This window comes from Moschus berezovskii, chromosome 3 (assembly GCF_049115385.1).
Source record: "Moschus berezovskii isolate FMDL1 chromosome 3, NW_MosBer_1.0, whole genome shotgun sequence".
Classification (NCBI taxonomy): domain Eukaryota; kingdom Metazoa; phylum Chordata; class Mammalia; order Artiodactyla; family Moschidae; genus Moschus; species Moschus berezovskii.
Window position 1 is genome coordinate 87011623 of NC_142462.1, and position 23862 is coordinate 87035484.

The 23862-nt window shown below is 39.5% G+C and overlaps 1 protein-coding gene across 8 annotated transcripts in view; it reads left to right on the plus strand.

The window, feature by feature from the left end:
• Nucleotides 1-23862, plus strand: part of COA1 (cytochrome c oxidase assembly factor 1) — a 93909-nt gene that overhangs the window by 48634 nt on the left and 21413 nt on the right. The window contains exon 1 of one of the 8 annotated variants that reach the window (XM_088834632.1): nucleotides 13566-14140. The exons of 4 other annotated variants lie outside the window; for them this stretch is intronic. Coding sequence is in view for 1 of the 4 variants with exons in the window: in XM_088834628.1 (XP_088690754.1) it covers nucleotides 15555-15556 (2 nt within the window). In the remaining 3 variants the exon portion in view is untranslated. Of the gene's footprint in view, nucleotides 1-13565; nucleotides 14141-15421; nucleotides 15557-23862 lie in introns of those variants that run through there. 3 more of the 8 variants (XM_088834629.1, XM_088834633.1, XM_088834628.1) reach the window with 3 other exon arrangements.

Below are 23862 nucleotides of genomic sequence, written 5' to 3' on the forward strand. Positions count from 1 at the left end.
ATTTTTGTTCTGCTGGAAGAACTTTAATATTTCTCATGAGATAAGTCAGAGAAAGACAAATACTATATATCACTTATGTGAAGAATCTGAAAAAACCAAACTCATAGAAACAGAGTAAAGTTTTGGTTACCAGAGGACCATAGGTGGATGGATAGGAAAGATGTTTAAGAGGATAGACTTGCTACCAAGTAGTTAAATAAGTTGTAGAGGATTAATGCATAGTACAGAGACTATATATAATATTGTATTACAGTTGTCAAACTTGCTAAGAAACAAACTCAGTTATTCCAACCACTAAAAATAAAATAGTTATATAATGTGATAAAGGTGATTATTGCTACAAAGACAATTGTATTACAATATAAATTGTACACCTTAAATTTCCACGATGTTATATGTCAAATATATTTTTGCTGAAGTATAGTTGCTTTATAATGTCATTAGTTTCTGCTGTACAGCAAACTGAATCAGTCACATGTATTCGTATATCCTATCTTCCTTGGATTTCCTTCCCATTTAGGTCACCACGGAGCTTTGAGTAGAGTTCCCTGTGCTATATATAGTTCGTTCTTATTAGTTATTTCATTAGCAGTGTATATATCCCAGTCCTTACCAGCACCCCCTTCCCCTCTTGGTACTCATACATTTGTTCTGTGTGTCTCTCTGCTTTGCAAATAAGTTCACCTGTGCCGTTTTTCTAGATTCTACATATATGCATTAATATACAATATTTGTTTTTCTCTTTCTGACTTACTTCATTCTATATGACTGTTTCTAGGTCCATCCACGTCTGATGGCACCATTTCGTTCCTTTTTGTGGCTGAGTAATATTCCACTGTATAAATGTACTACATTTTCTTTATCCATTCTTCTGTTGATGGACATTTAGGTTACTTCCATGTCCTGGCTATTGTAAATAGTGCTTCAGTGAACACTGGGGGTGGGGGTACATCATGTATCTTTTTTGGTTATATTTTTCTCCAGGAGTATGCTCAGGAGTGGGATTGCTGGGTCTTATGGTAGTTCTGTGTTTAGTTTTCTGAGGAACCTCCATACTGTTCTCCATAGTGGTTGTACCAGTTTGCATTCCCACCAACAGTGTAGGAGAGTTCCATTTTCTCCACACCCTCTCCAACATTTATTTATGAAATTTTTGATGATGACCATTCTGACCTGTGTGAAGTGATACCTCATTGTAGTTTTCATTTGCGTTTCTCTAATAGTGATGTTGGGCTTCCCTTGTAACTCAGCTGGTGAAGAATCTGCCTGCAGTGCAGGAGACCCTGGTTCAATTCTTGAGTCAGAAAGATCCACTGGAGAAGGGATAGGCTACCCACTCCAGCATTCTTGGGCTTCCCTGGTGGCTCAGCTGGTAAAGAATCTGCCTGCAATGCAGGAGACCTGGGTTCTATCCTGGGGTTGGTAAGATCCCCTGGAGAAGGGAAAGGCTACCCACTGCAGTATTCTGGCCTGGAGAATTCCATGAACTGTATAGTCCATGGTGTCACAAAGAGTCGGACGTGACTGAGCGACTTTCACTTTCAACAGTGATGTTGAGCATCATTTCATGTGCATGTTTGCTGTACATAAGTCTTCTTTGGGAAAATGTCAGTTTAGTCTTCTGCCCATTTTTTTGATTGGGTTGTTTGTTTTTTTGATATTGATCTATATGACTTGTTTGTATATTTTGGAGATTAATTCCTTGTCAGTTGCCTTATTTGCAAATATTTTCTTGCATTCTGAGGGTTGTCGTTTTGTCTTATTTATGGTTTCTTTTGGGCTTCCCTGGTGGCTCAGTGGAAAAGAATTTGCCTCCTAATCCAGGAGATGGCAGGTTTAAGTGTTAGTCACTTAGTCATGTCTGAGTCTTTGCGACCCCATGGACTGTAGCCCACCAGGCTCCTCTGTCCATGGAATTCTCCAGGCATGAATACTGGAGTGTGTATGGTTTTAGGGAGTGTTCTAATTTCATTCTTTTTACATGTAGCTCTCCTATATTCCTAACTCCACTTATTGAAGAGACTGTCTTTTCTCCATTGTATATTCTTGTCTCTTTTGTCAAAGATTAGGTGACCATAGATATGTGGGTTTATCTGTAGGCTTTCTATCCTATTTCATTGATCTATATTTCTGTTTTTTTGCCAGTACCATACTGTCTTGATTCCTGTAGCTTTGTAGTACAGCCTGAAGTCTGGGAGCCTGATTCCTCCAGCTCTGTTTTTCTTTCTCAAGATTGCTTTGGCTCTTGAGGGTCTTTTGTGTTTCCATACAAATTGTAAAGTTTTTTGTTCTAATTCTGTGGAAAATGTCATTAGTAGTTTGATAGAGATTGCACTGAATCTGTAAAATGCTTTGGGTAGTATGGTCATTTTCACAATATTGACTCTTCCAATCCAAGAACATGATACGTGTTTCCATCTGTTATCTTTGATTGCTTTCATCAGTATATTATATTTCAAATGTTTCAGGTAAAAAATTTCTCATAGTTCATGTCTGTTTTCAGTGAATTCTGTCAGCTTTTATTTATCTTCAAAAGTATTTATTTTGCTTTCATTTGTGAAAAATATTTGTGTTGAGTATCAGTTCAGTTTAGTATAGAATGTTGTTAATATTTTTTCTATGTTGATATTTTTTTGATTTTTTCCACTGAGAAGTGTTTTCTGACATATGGACAGATTTCCTTCTCTGGACCCTCATCTCTTCATCTCTGACTGCTAAACCTCAGCAAGACTATCCACAAACTCACAGACACCAGATTGCAGCCAGTGTCTCTGTTTTTCCCTCATTTCCATTTGGCTCAAGGAACTCAGTCAGGATGTTATCGTTCAGGCAGAGATGATGATGAAGCGAATTACAACCATGCTGATAGGATTGACTTAGCTAAATAGTGATGATGAGCTGAGAGGACTGGATGTGTGCAGTAAGAAGTATCCTGAAGACTGAATGTGCTCATCCTGGAAAACATTTTCTTTGTAAAATAAAACCCAGATTTTCAGTTGGACATACTGTTGTTGCCCAACGAAAAGATGGAAAATCAAGTTCTTTTTGTAGCTAGATGTGACCATATCACTAAATTCAGTTTAGTTAGATGAAAGAAGTGCTGTGTGCAACTTCTAGAAAGTGTTATTAGAAGGACTGAACCCTGCTTCCACTCTTTCCTGCTGGCTGTTACAGGCATGTGATAGCAGGCGCCCAAGCAGCCACCCTGGACCTTGAAGGTGGGGACATGTGTTGAGAATGACACAGCATCAAGAAGGAAAAAGCCTGGCACTGTGAACCTGAACACACTGGCCCAGCTGCATCTGGGCTTCTTTTTTTCATGAGAATACAATTACCTTTTATCTTGTGTAAGCCATTGGCTTTATCTGTTGTCTGTTTTTGCTCTTGTTGTATGTGGTTGAACTTAATCCTGACTAATGAAAGCCAGGTGACAGAGGAGGCCCAGGTTTGAATCCTGGATGACTGAACAACTAGTGATGCATTTGGTAAAGAGCAAATAGGTTAGGAGCTTCTAAAGGTAGATAATCCTATAAAACAATTAAGCACTGACATGAATAAATCTCAGCAGTTAAATTATTTTTTAAAACATGAAAAGACTAAAGCTTGTTTTTAATTTGAATCTTTTTTTCCTTTTGCTTTCTTAGACATGAACATTGATCTCATGTGTTAATCATGGTAGGAATTTGATGACTTAGTCTTACATGATAATGGAGTTCTAAAATATTAAGTCTCCCTCTGCCTCATTTTCCTATTAATGGAGTTACAGGTCTTAATCACATTCTTGAATTAGAGACTTTTAGGTTTGGGGATCCTCAAAAGATTAATTGAAATAAAACATGGAAGAATTCATGATATATTGAAACTATTTTCTCCCTCTGACCTTTCTTCTCCAGGGCAAAGGTGATGGATTTGTGGTGGTAGTTTTAAGCTTGAAGCCACCAGGGAAACATTTAAAATGTCTTCAGGCAAGCTTGTTTTCTCTGTCTTTGTGCCTGGTAGTTAGTGTTGAAAGCTGAGTGTCTCTTTGCTTTTCTAAAAGTATGTCTTCTCTGCTGCTGCTGCTAAGTTGCGTCAGTCGTGTCAGACTCTGTGCGACCCCGTAGACAGCAGCCCAGCAGGCTCCTTCATCCCTGGGATTCTCCGGGCAAGAATACTGGAGTGGGTTGCCATTTCCTTCTCCAATGCATGAAAGTGAAAAGTGAAAGTGAAGTCGCTCAGTCGTGTCCAACTCTTAGCGACCCCATGGACTGTAGCCCACCAGGCTCCTCCATCCATGGTGCTGCCAAACAAGTTGAAGTTTAAGTGACCTGTGGAATTCTTCAAGGCAGTGACTGTATGTGGGAAAAGGAAACTTTGAGGCAGATTCTGAACTAGAATGATGTAATGCAGCCCAGGAAAGCAGTGGTTGGAATTTAGGTAGCTTTGAGCAGGTAATTTAATAGCAGAGGATACTATACCTCTGCTATACCAGAAACAAGCAGGTATAAAAGAAGAAAAGAAATGGGAACAGTAAGACCATTGATAGCAAAATGGAGGAGGGAGTGGGGTTTAAGGCCTCTCTGGAAATCCTTAGAGGCCCAAGGCTTTAAAAGCCAAGACTACTTCATGTTTCTTTTGATAAAACAGTCATTACAAAATAATAATAAGGCTCAGGCCAGTATCAACATTGAAATTTCACCTATATTATGTCAATTTTTTAATACTTGTTTTATGGCCTAGGGCAGTGTCATGTACAAAAGACCTTCACCCAGACTGTGCATTTCATTGAAAACAAAGGCAGGCATACTTGGAACTGAATTGACAGCTTTGTGACTGTGAAGATAAATATAGCACTTTTCAGGTAGTGAATTCATGAATAATCGATGAACCAGCAAAGGACAAAAAGTGACATATGGCAGCCTGGTGTGGATTAATTGTGATTGTCACTTTCCCCTCCCCACCTTTTTCCCTTCTCTGATTTATTGAAAGAAACAAAGGCAGCCTCATGTAGCCAGAACACAGTACCTCTGGAAAAATCCATGTAGACAGTGTTTACTGGCGAGTTTATTCACCTCTGCTCTTTGGTTGTTTTAATAGGCCAGCTCAAGTTGTTTGTGTTAATTGAAATTTTATTCAAAATGAAAGTTTAAACGAGTAAACCAGTTTTTGTTTTTTTTTTTAAATTGCTACTATACAGTATTTTCAAATCAGTAACACTTAACTAGTTATGCTAATTTTGCCACAGTGTTTTCATGCTTTTATCTAGTGTGTAAACCAGAAGGCATTCTTGGTTTTTCCCTTTGTAACAACCAACAGTTTATTGGAGACAATGATATTATTATTTTTAGCAACAACAAAAAAAGAAACCCCAATAGATTTCACGAAATTCCTTGGTAACACCATGGTTTTGCAGAATAATATTCTGAGGGACTGTTAATGGGGAGGTGTTTGTTCACAGCCCAAATAATAACCATACCATTTTAAAACAATATTCTTCCTTGGCAGCTATTGAAGGGTGGGATTTTAGTGAGTCAGTTTACACCTTTTGTTCACCTGGCTTTGTGCCAGGGATCTGATCCTGAAAGATTTAACGTTGGAGAGTCACTGAATAATCTGATTCTCCAGTCTTGCGATTCTGCTCTAGTTTTTCCAAACCCCTTGAAATTGTCAGAGGAATCAGTGGTAAGATTAAAAAAAAGATTATTTGCTTTGAATGGTTCCTCCAGTTCCTCTACTCCCCAAAAAAGGTTCTGGAAACTTACTCTTAGACATGCAGATTCCCATCTGAATATGAAATATTTGTTGATTTATTTTTAAATAATGTGGATCTTGTGGAAGTTTTACTGGGACCTCAGAAATCAAGGTGTGATTGGGGTTATGTTTGTAGTATTCGACATCAGAGATAGTGCTCAGACCAAAAGTCGAGTCTGTGACAGTAGGATGTCCATGGGGCATCCCTTTCCGTCTTTCAGAAACAGTTAAAATGATTTTTATGATGGAATTGAGTACCACAAGATACTATCATGGTGGAGGGATTATGAGAGATACTTTGTTTTCTTGGTGGTATAGAGAATCCTGTCTTCACTGATGGCTTCCAGAGGGGGATGGCCTTGAAGGGAATGGAACCTAAAGGACCCTCTTCAGAACTCGTTCTCCTCTTGGTCCCTTTGCCCATTGTGAATGGCAAATTGTGAATGGCATTGCTGTTGTTGTTCAGTCGCTGAGTCATGTCCAACTCTTTGCAATCCCATGAACAGCAGCATGCCAGTCTTCCCTGTCCTTCACTATCTCCTGGACTTTGCTCAAACTCATGTCCATTGTGTCGATGTTGCCATTCAACCATCTCATCCTCCTCTCATCACCCCCGTCTCCTCCTGCCCTCCATCTTTCCTGGTATCAAAATCTTTTCCAATGTGTGGGCTTTTAGCATCAGGTCTTGCCTGGAGAATCCCAGGGGCAGGGGAGCCTGGTGGGCTGCCGTCTGTGGGGTCGCACAGAGTCGGAAACGACTGAAACGACTTAGCAGCAGCAGCTTTCAAAGTATTGAAACTTTAGCATCAGTCCTTCCAGTGAATATTCAGGATTGATTTCATTTAAGATTGACTGGTTTGTTCTCCTTGGAGTTCAGGGGACTCTCAAGAGTCTTCTCCAGCACCACAGTTTGAAAGCATCAATTCTTTGGTGCTCAGCCTTCTTTATGGTCCAACTCTCTCATCTGGATGATGTGATACGGTTTACTGGAAAAACCATAGCTTTGATTTTATGGACCTTTGTTGGCAAAGTAATGTCTCTGCTTTGTAATATGCTGTCTAGGTTTGTCATAGCTCTCCTTCCAAGGAGCAAGCATCTTTTAATTTCGTGGCTGCGTGGCTGCAGTCACCATCCACAGTGATTTTGGAGCCCAAGAAAATAAAATCTACTGTCGTTTTCACTTTTTCCCCATCTGTTTGCTATGAAGTGATGGGACTGGATGCTATGATCTTACTTTTTGAATGTTGAGATTTAAGCCAGCTTTTCTACTCTCCTTTTTCACCCTCATCAAGAAGCTCTTTAGTTCCTCTTTGCTTTTTGCCATTAGAGGGGTATCGTCTGCATGTTTTAGGTTCTTGATGTTTCTCCCTGCAGTGTTGATTCCAGCTTGTAAGTCATCCAGCCTGGCATTTCTCATGACATACCCTGCATGTAAGTTAAATAAGCGGAGTGACAATATACAGCCTTAGTGAACTCCTTTCTCAATTTTGAACCAGTCTGCTGTTCCATGTCCAGTTCTAACTGTTGCTCCTTGACCTGCATACAAATTTCTCAGGAGGTAGGTAAGGTGGTCTGGTACGCCCATCTCTTTTAAGAATTTTCCACAATTAGTTGTTATCCACACAGTAAAGGCCTTAGCATAGTCAGTGAAGCAGAAGTAGATGTTTTTCTGGAATTCTGGCATTACATATTCAGTCTTTTGGACTGGGTCAAGAGCTTGATTGTTAGTGCCATAAAGAGTGCCAACTTGTAATCTTGCAGTCGAGTATGGTCATTAAGAACATACGCTTGGAATCTCTGCTCTAAGATGGTGGCATATTGTATTTTCCAAAGATGGCTGCACTTCCAGTGCCCTACTCTTTCTTGTCTGTGACCCTGATACTCCTCCCTTGAGAGAAGGGGTCTCTGTCCCCTCCTCTTGAATCTGCACAGGCTTGAGATTTGCCTATGACTAATATAATGTTGCAAAAGTGATGAGTGATGTCTGAAGCTTGGTCAGAAAAGAGTTTATTCTCTGCCTTGTTTTCCAGGACACTTGCACTTGGATCCCAGTGCTGCTGTGCAAGGTGTCCTACTATGCTGAAGCTGCCATGCTGTAAAGAAAGCACAGGACACAAGAGAGGCCATGTGTACGTGCTCTAGGTGACAGCTCCAGCTAAGATTCTAGACCATAGTAGCAACAACAGTCATATACACAAGTGAAAATTTCCCATATGACTCCCACCCTCAGCCATTGAAGCATCCCTAGTTGTTGAGTCTTCTTAGTTGTAGCCTCAGACACTGTACATTGCTTTTGTGCTCTGTCCAGACCTCTGATCTATACACTTAATTTGTGATAAAATTGTTTTTCAAGCCACTACATTTGGTGTAATTGTGTGATGTAGCAGTAGTGAGTGGAATGAAAATCTTGGCAAATTATTTGACTTTTGTGTCCCTTTTGTGTTTCTCATCTTTAAAATGTTCATGATAATAATAGTATTCCTAGACAAAAATGAGTTAATTATGTAAAGCGTTTAGTGAAGTACCTGGCACATAGGAAGAGTTCATTAAATGTTAGCTGTTAACTAGGGGAAATCCATTAGACACTAAGTGTATGGGGGAGCACTCTCATATAAGAAATAGCTCAGCTTGACTTCATTAATGAAATGTTCATCATGATATGTAAAAAGGGACAAAAAGAAGATTGTCACATTTAAGTGATATGGAGAAGACGTCAGTGTTTACATCACCATGTATAAAATCGTGGATCATTGAAACTGTATACAGTCCTTTTAAGTCTTGATCCTCATCTTGTTGTGAAGGAATTCTAGTTATTTTACTCCTTCTCTATTAGTCAGTACCTGTTACCATGATATTTTACTTGACTATATGTTGAAACACAGAGATTACCAGTTTCTTTTTGTTTTTAAAAATGTGCTTATTTAAAATATTGACTTTAGGCTAGCTATGCTTAAAATGTTTTCTTCCAGCTTCCCATTAAAATACTCAGATAGTTCCAGAACAGCACCAAAGAGTTAAGTAGCAGTAAACCACTTAGTTTAAGAGGCATTTCCCCTAACTACTTACTACATTGAAGTTGGAGTAGACTGAGAAAACCCGAGGGGTATATTTATGCTTTGACTTCTAATACTGGAGAATAAAATTAGATGAGGAGAAGAAGTTAGACAAGGGCTTTAATCTATTCCCATTGTTTATTCACACTAATGAGATCATGAATGACTGAAGCCTATACTGTTTTCTTGGAGAAGACTCTTGAGAGTCCCTTGGACTGCAAGGAAATCCAACCAGTCCATTCTAAAGATCAGTCCTGGGTGTTCATTGGAAGGACTGATGCTAAAGCTGAAACTCCAATACTTTGGCCATCTCATGCGAAGAGCTGACTCATTGGAAAAGACTCTGATGCTGGGAGGGATTGGGGGCAGGAGGAGAAGGGGACGACAGAGGATGAGATGGCTGGATGGCATCACCGACTCGATGGACATGAGTTTGGGTAAACTCCAGGGGTTGGTGATGGACAGGGAGGCCTGTGTGCTGCTATTCATGGGGTCGCGGAGAGTCGGACACGACTGAGCGACTGAACTGAATGAACTGAACTGAGACTGTTTTCTTCACATTTTGTTTTTCATGATTTTAACAAGCCAGTTAACTTGACTAGAGATTTGCTCTATTTCCCCTGACTCTTTGCACCTCCACACCTACCTTTAACACTATTTCTCTGTGCATCTGTTCATAGGCTAAAAATTCCAATATGCAGCATGGAAGAGAATGAAAGGAAACTGTTAGGATATTCCATTCCAGGGATGCAGTGCAGCTGTAGAAGTGGTGTTAAGAGGAACCCTGCAACAGTTGTGCTCTTAGGATTTCAGATTAGCATTTATTTTTTTCTGTACAGCACATTCGTAGTAAGTTATCCTCATAATATGAGAAGAGAGAATGATAGAAAATCTAAATCAGTTGAGCATAGTTTCATTGCATGCTGAGTATTATGAACTGAACCATGGCCTGTGTACTTCAGCCTGTATATACACAACGTGACCAAGTTAAGATGTGAGCAGAATTTCACCATCAGTGGATAGCGGCAAGAATGGTGAGGATCAAGGATGATCTACATACTCTGCCATTTAAAAAATTGTGTATATTCTTTTTGCAAAGATAATAATCTTTATGGAAATTATGAAAGAAATATATAGCATCAAAGAAGGGAACCATTGCCCAAAGATGATGAGGCAAGACTTAATAATTATGAATATGATTTATTATGATATACAGAAGATATTTGTGGAAATGTAAGGTTTTATTCTCAGCAAGGAAGCAAAAATATGACCTCTATAAAATCAAAACAAAAAGTCATAGGAAAAAATAATAAGATTTTAGGAGGAACTGGAATGAAGAAGATTAAAAATAAACCAAAAAGCCTGAAAATGCAGTAGCAGGATAAAAATCTGCAATGGCAGTTGTAAGCAGCAGAGTTGATCCTGCAGAAAACAGAATCAATCCTATAGTGAGTATTTGAGATTGTCCAGAATAAGGAGAAAATGATGACTGGAAGTGAGGTGATGATGGTAAAGATGATAAATACTGAGAGCAGAGAGAGGAGAAATAACTGGTGAATGTGGTATTTCTAAGGGAGAAATCAGAATAAATGTAACAAAAGCAAAAAATAAAAGTAAAAGAAAACTTCCGTGGGCTGACAAGTTTCTGAATCTGCAGGTCCAAAGTGTAGGCTTCATTGTGTTCTAGGTAAAATTAATGAAAATAAATCCCCACCTGTTTGAATTCTGATGGCATTTGTATTTTTTAAAGAGAAGAACTCATAGATTCAAAAGTAAATGGTTATAGTGGTTAGTCTTCACTGCAGATTTCTTTTTATTTATCCTGTAGTAGATTCACTGGGCTTCTTTAAAGCTGTGATTTCATTAGTTCTGGAAAACTACCCATTTTCGTACCCATTTTCTCATCAGATGTTACTTTTGCCATTCTCTTGTTCTTTAATTTCTTCAGTTTCTTTTGAAACTCCAGTTAAATATATATTAGACTTTCTCATATATTCTTCACGTATCTCAACCTCTCTCATGCATTTGTGATCTTTTTGTCTCTTTGTGTTGAATCTTGTGTGGTTGCTTCCAGTGATGTGCTGGTGAACTGGTTCTCCAGGGGGAAATAAAGCCCTGATTTGTAGCATCTGTTGATTTTTGTAGTATAAACATGGAAGTTTCAGGCAACCAACATGACTTCACTGATGCAGAGTTAGGAGGACTTGCATGTAATTGGCTTTCACAAGCTGGTTCAGGCCAGGTCTTGCATACCTCTAGGCTTTGAAGAGTTGACTCATTGGAAAAGACCCTGATGTTGGGAGGGATTGGGGGCAGGAGGAGAAGGGGACGACAGAGGATGGCATCACCGACTCGATGCACATGAGTTTGGGTGAACTCCGGGAATTGGTTGGTGATGGACAGGGAGGCCTGGTATGCTGCGATTCATGGGGTTGCAAAGAGTCGGACACGACTGAGTGACTGAACTGAACTGAGGCTTTTGTCCTATCTTTCCATTTATTAAATATCTTTTAAGCTGCATCTAAGTCTGCTTTTGGCTTCCCCAGTGGCTCAGCAGTAAAGAATCCGCCTGCAGTGTAGGAGACATAGGAGATGTGGGTTAGATCTCTTGGTTGGGAAGATCCCCTGGCGGAGGAAATGGCAATCCTCTTTGATCTTCTTGCCTGACAAATCGCATGGAAGAGAAGCCTGGCAGGCTACAGTCCAAAGGGTTGTAAAGAGTCGGACATGACTGAGCCTACAGTAATCTACTTTTAAACCTCTCCATTCAGTTCTTAATTGGGGTTATTTGATTTTGATTCCTGAGTTTTTGTTTTTTCAAATCCATGTCACCATTTATGGTTTTTACTTCTCTGCTGGGCTTCCCTGGGGACTCAGATGGTAAAGAATCCACTGCAATGTGGGAGACCTGGGTTCAATCCCTGTGTTGGAAAGATACCCTGGAGAAGGGAACAGCTACCCAGTCTAATTCTGGCCTGGAGAATTCCATGGACGGAGGAGCCTGACAGGCTGCAGTCCATGGGGTTGCAAAGAGTCTGACATGACTGAGCGGCTTTCAGTGTTACTTGTTAGTTCTCTGTAAAAGTTCAGAGTTTTCTTTTATTTATCCTATCCCAGAAAACAAAGTTGTTTTTTGGTCTACATCTGATAATTCCGTTTTCTTTTTTCCTGACCCCCGTTTCTTTTTTGTTGTTTCAGATAATTCTTATTCCTCTTTAGTTTCCTGTGTATTCCATTATCCTTATCTGGGCCTTGGATACTACATTTGAAAAGTTATTTAAGAATATTTTTTGGGCCATAGAGTATATACTTAGGAAATTTACATTTGCTTTTGACAGACACTTTGGGAGTATTGCAATCCAGGATACATTATAACCCAGGTTTACAGTTTGAGAAAAGCAGTTTGATCCAAAGTTATAATCTGCTTTGGGTTATTCTCACTTAAGGTTGTATCTCTTTGGAATTCCAGCTTCTTATGAGAGAGGCTTAGGCCCTCAGTTTTATTTCTGTATCAGTCACCCTGAGAATCAACAAAAACAAAAGTTCTAATTTTTCAAGATCAGCAAGCACCCTTTAGAGGAAATGTGGCTTTAGAATTTGCTTTCCATGCTGAATTTTCATTCCCATTTCACTTAAAAGAAAATTGTGGTAAAATATATATAACGTAAATTATATAAAATTTACCATTTTAACTGTTTTTTAAGTGTATAGTTCAGTGGCATTAAGTATAATATAATATATTCCCATTGTTGTACAAACATCAGCACTATCTGTTTCCTGAACTTTTTCATCATCTCATACTGAAAGCATTACACAATATGCTCCTTATCTCACCGACCCCAGCCCCTGGTAACTGCTGTTGTGCTTTGTATGAGTTTGATTATTCTAAGTACCTCATATTAGTAGAATCATGTAGTAGTTGTATTTTTGTGTCTGGCTTGTTTCACTTAGCATAATGTCATTAAGGGTCATGTTATACCATTTACCAGAATTTCACTCCTTAGGGGCTTCTCTGGTGGCTCAGAGGTTAAAGCGTCTGCCTCCAATGCAGGAGACCCGGGTTTGATCCCTGGGTTGGGAAGATCCCCTGGAGAAGGAAATGGTAACCCACTCCAGTATTCTTGCCTGGAGAATCCCATGGATGGAGAAGCCTAGTAGGCTACAGTCCACGGGGTCGCAAAGAGTTGGACACGACTGAGCGACAGAATGGAATGGAATATTCCTCTCTCTGTGTGTATGTTTGTGTGTACTCATACCACATTTTGATTATCAGCTCATCTACCAATTGGAAACTTTACTTGTTTCTACATTTTGGCTGTTGTTTATAATGCTGCTATGAACATGGGTGTACAAGTATCTGTTTGAATCCTTGCTCTCGTTTCTTTTGGGTATATACCCATGGGTGGAATTGCTGGATCATATAGTAATTCTATTTTTAATTTTTTGAGGAATCAATGTACTATTTTCCACAACAGCTGCACCATTTTACATTTTCATTAGCAGCACACAAGGGTTCCAGTTTCTCCACATCCTCGTCAATACTTGTTGTTTTCTGTTTTGTTTTTTTTTTTAAATAACTTTTAATGGGTGTGAAGTGGTATCTTAGTGTGATTTTAAGTTGCATTTCCCCAGTGATTAGTGATGTTGAGCATCTTCTCGTGCTTATTGGCTGGTTGTGTATCTTCTCTGGAGAAGTGTCTATTCAGGTCCTTAGCCCATTAAATTTTTTGTTTGTTTGTTTATTTCTGGCCGTGCGAGGTCTTTGTTGCTGCATGGGCTTTCTCTGCTTGTGATGAGCAGGGATTCTCTCTAGATGCAGTGCATGGGCTTCTTACTGCAGTGGCTTTTCTTATTGCAGAGCACGGTCTCGAGGGTGTATGGGCTTCAAAATAGCAACAGACTGAGTTGCTCCACGGTGTGTGAAATCTTCCTGGACCAGGGATTGAGCTCATGTCCCCTACATTGACAGGCAGACTCCCAGCCACTGGACCACCAAGGAAGTCCCTTAGCCCATTTTTTAATTTGCCCAATTTTAATTTAGTATTAGGAGTTGCTTCCCGGAGAAGGCAATGGCAAGCCACTCCAGTCCTCTTACCTAGAAAATGGAGGAGCCTGGTAGGCTGCAGTCCGTGGGGTCGCTAAGGTCGGACACGACTGAGCGACTTCACTTTCCCTTTTCACTTTCACCCATTGGAGAAGGAAATGGCAACCCACTCCAGTGTTCTTGCCTGGAGAATCCCAGGGACGGGGGAGCCTGGTGGGCTGCCGTCAGTGGGGTCGCACAGAGTCAGACACGACTGAAGTGACTTAGCAGCAGCAGCAGCAGGAGTTGCTTCCAGATATGAATTCCTTATCAAGTATGTAATTTGCAAATATTTTCTCAGTTCTGTGGGTTGCCTTTTTATTCTGTTGATAGTATTCGTTTATCCACAAAAGTTTAAAATTTTGATTTAGTCCAGTTTATCTATTTTTTTCCTTTTGTTGCCTGTGTTTTTAGTGTCGTATCCAAGAAATCATTGTCAAATTCAGTGTCATGGAACTTTCTCTCTATGTTGTCTATGAAGAGTTTTATACTTTTAGCTCTTACATTTAGGTCTTTGATCCATTTTGAGTTAGTTTTTGTAAGGTAAGTGTCCACCTTTATTTTTTTTTCCTTCGAATGTAAATATTTAGTTTTTCTAGCACTATTTTTTGAAATCCCCTCTTACTTTTATGACTTGATAATTTTTTTACTGTCTTATTATTTTTCAGTGCTTTCGAAAAAATGTTTTTAAATACTTTTACAGGTCATTAAATTGTTTGTAACAGGAAGATTGATGTGCAAACGCAGTTCACCATTGAACTGAAAATAGGAAAATTCATTAATGTTTTAAATCAGTTTGAATGAGAGTACAAGTGATAACCTAAATCCTGTAAAACATGTGGAGGGGTATAGATAGCTCCTATCCTTGGCTTTTAATACTATTTGGTTGCAGTTTTTCACTTTTCATGGGAAAAAGGTACAGCTTATCACCATATGTGTTTTTTGAATAACCAAATAATTCTTTAGTCTAAAACTCATTTTCCTAGGTAATAAATCTTATTTAGAATTGAATTAATAATGAAAGAAACAAAGACATAATTTACTACCAAGAATTTGATAATCATGAAAGTATTCTCATGTCTTTTTAGTGGTTTTAAGTTTTCTCCACAATTGTGAATGAGTAAGGATTAGATCCAGAATTTTAATCTGTCATTTAAATAATCGTGTTTAATTAGGTAGATGGAGGAGCAACCTCTCTGTTTAAAAAATTTCAGCAACAAAGTAAATATTAATCATACCATCTTCAAATGATACACTGCTAATGTTTTTTAAATTTGTTTTTTATTGAAGGATAATTGCTTTACAGAATTTTGTTGTTTTCTGTCAAACCTCAACATGAATCAGCCATAAGTATACATATAGCCCCTCCCTTTTGAACCTCCCTCCCATCTCCCTCCCCATCCCACCCCTCTAGGTTGATATAGATCCCTGTTTGAGTTTCCTGAGCCAATCAGCAAATTCTGGTTGGCTGTCTGTTTTACATATGGTAAAGACTCTGATGCTAGGAAAGGTTGGGGGCGGGAGGAGAAGGGGACGACGGAGAATGAGATGGCTGGATGGCATCACCGACTCTGTGGACATGAGTTTGAGTGTACTTCGGGAGTTGGTGATGGACAGGGAGGCCTGGCGTGCTGTGGTTCATGGGGTCGCGGAGAGTCGGACACGACTGAGTGACTGAACTGAACTGAATGTAAGCTTCCATGTTACTCTCTCCATGCATCTCATGCTCTTTTCCCCTTTCCCCATGTCCATAAATCTATTCTCTGCTGCCCTGTAACTAGGTCCTTCAGTACCATTCTTCTAGATTCTGTATATGTGTGTTAGAATATGATATTTATCTTTCTCTTTCTGACTCACTTCACTCTGTATAATAGGTTATAGGTTCATCCATCTCATCAGAACTGACTCAAATGCATTGCTTTTTATGGCTGAATCCCCATTGTGTATATGTACCACAAACTTTATCCATTCATCTGTCAATGGACATCTAGGTTACTTCCAGGTTCTAGCTATTGTAAATAGTGCTGCAATGAACAATGGGATGTGTCTTTTTCAATTTTGGTTTCCTCAGGGTATATGCCCAGGAGTGGGATTGGTGGGTCATATGGTGGTTTTATTCCTAGTTTTTTAAGGAATCTCCATACTGTATTCCATAGTGGCTGTATCAATTTACCTTCCCACCAACAATGCAAGAGCATTCCCTTTACTGCTGATATTTTATTTCTCTTAGAAATTTCTTCTTTGTGCATGAATAGGCAAGTATAGGATTGCCAGAAGTGAGAGATGGAATCAGTCAGTATTCGTAAGTAGTAATTTTCAGAGATCTGTTGAGCGGTGCATTAATGATTTTATTCAGATGTTTATAACATTTGACTTTGTTCAGATTCATTATAGGATTCCTTGATAACATTTTTTTTTCCTGTGAATCCTCTTGAACTATGTACCAGTAGTACTTTTCACCCCCAAAGTGTAACCCTTCTGTGTGACATTGCATGTGTGTATGCTTAGTCAGTCGTGTCTGACTCTTTGCAGCTCCATGGACTATAGCCCGCATGGCTCTTCTGTCCATGGGGATTCTCTAGGCAAGAATACAGGGGTTGTCATACTCTCCTCTATGGGATCTTCCCAACCCAGGAATCCTACTGGGGTCTCCTGCATTGCAGGTGGATTCTTTACCAGCTGGGCTACCAGGGAATCCCATCATCCCCTTTAATTCACAATAGTAATTGGTTGTCAAGTATTTAGCAGGTAATTTGTTACATCTAAGAATTGAATTAAAATTTGTATGAATTAGAGTGGATTTACACATAGTCTTATTGTTTCTTGCTTCCTTGAGAGGAGAGAAAGAGATGGTGTTAAAATATAGTGAATGTACTTTTTTATTCTATAGTCTGGTAGAGTATTTGCACTTGTAAATGTCATATATTATGTGTGTTGGAGAAGAAAAAACATGAAGGGCTATTCTAGTATAGAGGGTATCTGTGCAAAAATATCTGTGTAATATTTGTTGGAAAAAAAATTGACTTTTAACTTTTAAAATTGCTTTCAACCAAGACATTTTATCAGTTTGTCAACAGTTTGAAGGTACCTGATACTTGGGCCATGGTTCAGCTGTGGAGAGAGCACGGTGTGCGCTGACGAGCAGAGTGTTAGAGTGGTCACGGGAAGTCTGCCCTTTAAGTCCTGAAGACAAGCCCTGATACTGGGTTGTGCATATTTACTCCCTCAGTGACTAATTCAATAAAGGCTATTCATTAAGGAAAACTTGTCCTTGACTCAGGTCCATGTGTCACAAATCACACTCTCCAATTTTAGGATTACGTCAGGCTGAAATCATGGACAAAGCATGTTGCTATGTTCATTCCTTCTTTTATAACACAAGGAGTGGCTTATTATCAAATTGCCCACAGCAATTTGATCATCAGCAATTTCATATATTTAGGGTGGTGATTACTCCAGCATTTCCTTAAAGCTATCGAGTTTTATAAAGCCCTTTCACTTTTTGGAACAGGAAAGAAAGAATTTTGGTTATATATTAAATGCTTACCACTTGCCACATGTTGTATTATATTGAATCCAAGACAAGTAACAGAGTTTCTTCTTGCAGGTTAACAGTTTTTTAGGAGAGTACAACACATAAAACAGAAGACAGTTTCACTCAGCTGAATTTTAAGAATAGTTTTGGTTTTTATCAAAGACCATCTTAATCATTGAAGATATATAATCTATAAAACAGAAGTGTTAGAACTATTATTGGATGGAGGAAGAGGAAGACATTTAAAAATTCTATTTAAGAAGCCATTATTGATCCTCTTTTTTATTTCAGAAACTCTGATAGTCGCTGGGATTACAAAGATCTGATTATGCCCCCAAGATATTTAAAATATAGGAGGATAAGAGTAACTCAGAGCTGTCTTGCCCTTTACAGAGTGCACATTGCTTTTATGGTATAAGCTCCATTATTCTTCATAACAGTACTGTTTGGGCTTTATAACTGGGATAATAAAGGCCCACAAAAGTGAAATGAAGAATGGAGTGGGTCTTTAGCCCTGCTTCTGTGTTTCTGCAGTGTCTTTTTGAGATGCTGAGTGAGGATTAGATAAGCTTGGTAGAGTATCACCTGGGACTGTGTGGGACCTTTAGAATATACCCTGGTGTTTTGTCTCATTGCTAGAATAAAATGGCAAAGCAAAACCATTTAGTATTTGGATAATACTGAAGACATGAGATATTTAAATTTATTATTGTGACAGATTAATTGCATAGTGTGTGTCAGACATTATATTCATTGACTGTTGTATTTGGTTCTGCTCACTCTTAGTAATTTAAGCATGCTTAATGCAGAAGATTTGTAAATACTATTAAGCATGAAGATCCAGAAAGAAGTAATTTATTTACTCTGCCTCTCATTTTCCAGAAGGAGTCATTGTGAGCATTTTGATTTATTTCCTCAAGTTATTCTTTATCCATAAAAATAAGTCCTGTTTTATTGAGACCATGCAGCATATATATGATTGAATTCTATTATACTTTTATTTAAATACTTTCCCCTCACAATCAAAATAGTTAATATTTATTGGGCATTTACTATATTTTTGGCATAGAACTAATATATAATTATTTTATATTAAAATTTTTTATATTTTAAAAATTTGTATCACTCAAGATATGGCAAAGAATCTACATGTCACATATATAAGTTATGGATTTTTGTGAGCTGATCACCCAGAGTAAGAACAATGTGAGAACCAATACTATTAAAGGAATGGCAAAATATACCACTTTGGCATAAGGATTATTTTGAGCTAAATGCGCTTAAAAAAATGGCAGGTACACGAAGAGTGCTCTGACCACAGCCCCCTCCCCCTGACCCACCCCGCCCCAGCCCCCTCCCCCTGACCCGCCCCACCCCATTCTTCCTGAAAGCAGAAGATAAAATTCTTCTCCAAGTGAAAGATGCCTTCCATACCATACCAAGAGGAAACATTTTTATCACTGGAGCTAGGGGTTGAGACTGAGTATTCTGTACAAACAAACCTTGTAAAAATAACTCCTGTCTCTACTCTTTTCTCACAGTTGCTTCTCTCTGTTCACCTAATATATAAGTACTTGCTAAGTTGCTGCTAAGTCACTTTAGTTGTGTCCATCTCTGTGTGACCCCATGGACTGCAGCCCACCAGGCTCCTCCATCCATGGGATTTTCCAGGCAAGAGTGCTAGAGTGGGGTGCCATTGCCTTCTCCGATATAAGCACTTAGGTTTTGCCAGTTTGAGGGGTGTTCAACTTCTTGTGGAGACTTAACATGTACATGAAAAAATAATGTGTTTTCTTCTTTTATAGTGTCACAGTTCTAATATAATTTTTTCTTCTTTTAATCTGTCTGAAGTCAGTTTAATTCTCAGGTCCAACTAGAGGTCTTAAGATAGTTCAGGTCAAGTTTTACAAAACTCCACTACCATTCTACCCTGTAACCTTCCCATCAGAAATATTACTGTCTTCAATTTTGTTTATCATTTCTTTGCCTTTTTAAAATAAGTTTTAAAAATTACAAATTTGTGAGCTATGTATTATATATATTACAAATATATAGTTTGGCTTCCCAGGTGGCACCAATGGTAAAGAATCCACTTGCCAATGCAGGAGACGCAAGAGGTGCGGGTTTGATCCCTGGGTCTGGAAGATCCCTGGAGGACAAAATGGCAGCCCACTTCAGTATCTTGCCTGGGAAATCTCATGGACAGAGCAGCCTGGCGGCTACAGTCCATGAGGTTGCAAAGAGTCAGACACGACTGAGTCCACATGCATGCACGCACGTATCGTCTAGTTTTGCTTATTTTTGAGGCGTTACAAAAATGTTAGGTATTTTTGCTTTTTTTTTTGATACTCATGTTTCTAATGTTGGCTTTAATGGTAAGTCATTCATTTTTATTGTTGTCTATTATGCGTTTCTGCTAGTACACTATATGTTTATTTGTCTTACTTTGAGCATTTGAATTGTTTTCATTTTTTTGCTATTTTGAGCAATGCTGCTATTATTGAGTTTTATAATATGTGCATGCTGGATTTTATATGATACCCAAAGTTGTGATTCAAAGTGGTTGTATCAGTTTACATTCCATCAGCAGTATATGAGTGTTCCCATAATCTGAATCCTTGCTAACACTTGACATTTCTTGTTTCTTGATTTTTGCATTTCTAATGGATATACAGTATTAGTCTGTGGTCTTAATTTACATTTTCTGAAAACTAACGAGATTAAACACTTCTTCAACTGTTAACTGTCCTAAGTCCTCTGTGAAATGTCTGTTTGTGTTTCTTGCTGATTTTTTCTTTTGGGTTGTTTGCTTTTTTTTTTTTAATTGGTTTGTAAGATTTATTTTCTGGATACTGTTTCTTGGGTAGTTAGGGTATAAGAATTATTTTTTCCCAGTTTAAGCTTGTGTAAGTTTTGTTTGAATGCTTGTTTTCAGTTCTTTTGGGTATACACCTAGGAGAGTAGTTTCTGGGTTATTTGGTAATTCTGTGTTTAACATTTGGAGGAACTTCCAGACCATCTTCCCCAACAACTTTACTTTTTATATTTTCATAAGCAGTATATAAAAGTTTCAGTTTTTCTATACCCTTACCAACAGTTGTTATTATCTTTTTTTTTTTAAGTGTACTTGACATACAACATTCTGTAAATTTAAGGTTTACAACATATTGATTGGATTTATTTTTATACTATAATGATTGTCTTTGTAGCAGTGTTTAGCACCTTTGTTACATCACATAATTATCATTTCTTTAAGTAGTTAGATAATTAAGATCTAGCCTCTTAGCAAGTTTGATTATGATACAATAGTGTTAACTATATTTACTATTCATTAGATATCTAGGACTTTTTGCTACTTGTTGTATGTTTGTGCCCTTAAGCAAAGTAGTCTGTCCTATTCTGCAATCCTAAATTCCCCGGTAACCACCTGTTTCCTCTCTATTGTTTAGAGTTTGGCTTTTTTAGATTCCAGATCTAAGTGATGACATATTGTATTTGCCTTTGTCTTTGGTTTATCTCACTTAGTCTAATGTCCTCTAGGTCCATCCATGTTGTCACGAATGGATGGGTTCCTTTCTCATGGCTAAATATATTCCCCTGTGTGTTTATGGTGTATATACATACATGCCTATTATATCTTCTTTATCCATTCATCTGCTGACAAGTACTTAGGTTGTTTTCCTGTCTTGGCTATAGTGATAAGGGTGCATTAAACATGGGTGTACATATCTCTGTTAACACAAATAAGTTATTTTCATTTCTTTGGATATATACCCAGAAATGGAGTTACTGGGTATTTTGGTAATTCTATTTTTAACTTTTTTAACACTTTATTATAATGTGTCATGGAGAAGGTATCTTTTGATTGAATTGTTTAGAGACCTATGAGCTTCAACTCAGATGCCCAAATTTGGAAAGTTCCCCACCATTGTATCTTTAAAGAAGCTTTCAGCTCTTTCTCTGTCTCTTCTCTTGGGACTCCCATAATACATTGTTTGTTTCTTCTCATGGTGTCCCATAAGTTCTGTAGGCTTTCTTCATTCCTTTTCATTCTTTTTTATTTTCATGCCTCTCACTGGATACTTTCAAATGACCTGTCTTTGAGTTCATTGATTGTTTTTTCTGTTTGATCTAGTCTGCTGCTGAAGTTCTCGTTGAATTCCTTAGTTCAGGGTTTGTATTCATCAACTCCACAATTTGTTTGGTACTTTTTAGGTTTTCTGTCTCTTTGTTATACATCTCATTTTGTTCTTGTATGATTTTCCTGATTGCATTAAATTGTTTATGTGTGATCTTTTGTAGTTCTCTGACCATCTTTATAATAGTTTTCTGAATTCTTTGTCAGGTAATTTATCTGTATCCATTTTGGGGGGAGGTCAATTACTGGAATTTTACTGTTTGTTTGTGTGTGTGTGTGTGTTTGTTTGATTTTTCCTTGTTTCTTTCTGACAGCTGTAGCCTTGAATAGGTATCTCTATATTCAAAGTCTATGAATCTCTATTCATAGACTTTATGAACTGACTTCACTAAGGAAAGACCTTCACTTCCAGGTAGGGGCCCACTGGACTGCACTGTAAACTTGGGTCCAGTGGTGCAAGGCGCCAAATGTATGGCATCTCTAGGCCCTATGGTATGTAGTATCTTGTCAGTTCAAGCAGTCAGAGTCTACTGCACTGACAACTGTGTAACCCTTGTTGGGATCCAGAGGTAGTCCACTGTGGTTGCAAAGGCTCCCGAGGTCCTCAGCAGTGCCTGTAGGTCCAGCAGTTAGGTACCAGGACAGGTAGTGGTGGTGGTGGCCTGGTGTGGCCAGAGTTGGTGGGTTGTACATGCTTGAGTGTGAGGGCTGCTGCAGGTGCCTTTGTGGGCAGGATTGGCTGCAGATATATGTGCAATGGCAAGGCCAGAGTAGCAGGGTCTGGGGCCAGCTCTCGGAGACCTGGCTGTTAGAGTTTACTCATAAATCTGTAGGACCTAGCCACAGGGGCATGCATAACTTTGGGAGCTGGTATCTGGAATCTGGGCTTCCCTGGTGGCTCAGTGGTGAAGAATCCTCCTGCCAATGCTAGAGATGTAGGTTTGATCCCTGGGTTAGGAAGATCCCTGGAGAAGGAAATGGCAACCCACTCTAGTATTCTTGCCTGGGAAATCCTGTGGACATCGGATCCTGGCGGGCTACAGTTCATGTGGTGGCAGAGAGTTGGACCTGACTTTGTGACTAAACGACAACATCTGGAATCAAAGTGGTTGAGTATACGGGTGTGGCTTCTGGGACAATCTTGGGCACGTGTGAGTGCAGGCCAGTGACAGGAGTTGGGCCTGCTCTGGGCGCCTGAGCAGCTGTGGGAACCTGGGCTGTCAGCATACACTTGTGTGGCTTCAGGGGCTTGCCACAGGCATGTGCATGGCATTGGAGGCTTTGACGGGAACTGGGGCCAGTGGCCTGCAGGGGCTAGCTGCCAGCGTGTGAAGCTGTGCAGACCAGTGACAGGAGGCAGAGTCTCAGGGCCTTACCTGTTGATGTGCATGCATGTGGCTGCCGGGACCAGCCATGGGGGAGGCTGGTGCCTTGCTTGCATGCAGCAGTAGCAGCCACAGTTGGCTGCTGGTGAGGATCCTGGGCTCAAGCAGGAGGTTGGGGGAAGGAATGGGGAGGGACATGGGCCCTGTTGACTGTGAATATGAAAAAACCTATGGGTGAGAATCTCAGTGGTGAAGCCTACAGGGGGTCCACAGTGGCTGTACTGGCTATTGGTTTTGTCAGCTGTGAAAGCTACCAGGGTCCTGCCTGGAGCCATCTGCTGGGGTCCACAGTGAGGTCCTCAGGGATGAGGATGCCAGATCTGCAGTGTCCACAAGCCTGTTGTTGTCCTCAGAAGTGAAGGCTGCTGGGATCCTCTGCAAATCAGGCCCCTGGGAACTGTGTTACTCCTGCCACATGGCTGAAGCCCTGGCCCTTCTTCCCTTTCTGAGCCCTCTCTATACAGGTCAGCTTTGCTAGTCTCTGGTGGGGTGAAACTGCAGCAGGTCCTATGTGCAGTGCCCTGGAAGTCTGGGAAAGCTGGTCGCTCACCTGTTTCCCTTTTCTGGTAAGGAGAGCTCTCTCCCCTGGGGAAGTTCCCTCTAGGCACTGAGCAGTGCAGGCCTGGGGATGGGCTGGTAAAGGCAAATCAATCTTTTTACCTTTTTTGTGCAGTTATTCTCAGGCTTTTTCTTCTACTATGTTGCTGACGCCTCTTAGGTGAATCCATGAACTCTCCAGGAGCTTTTTTCTGTTATGGGTAGCTGCCTAATTGTTCTCTGTTGGGAGATGGAGGCTGGGGTCTGTTACTGTGCCTGATTGCTGATGTCATCATATGCTGTGTGTTTTTTTACCATGCGTGCATGTGTACACATACACACACATGCACGCACACACCGTTTGGGGAGGAAAAACATTTTATGTGCAGAGAATTATTCAG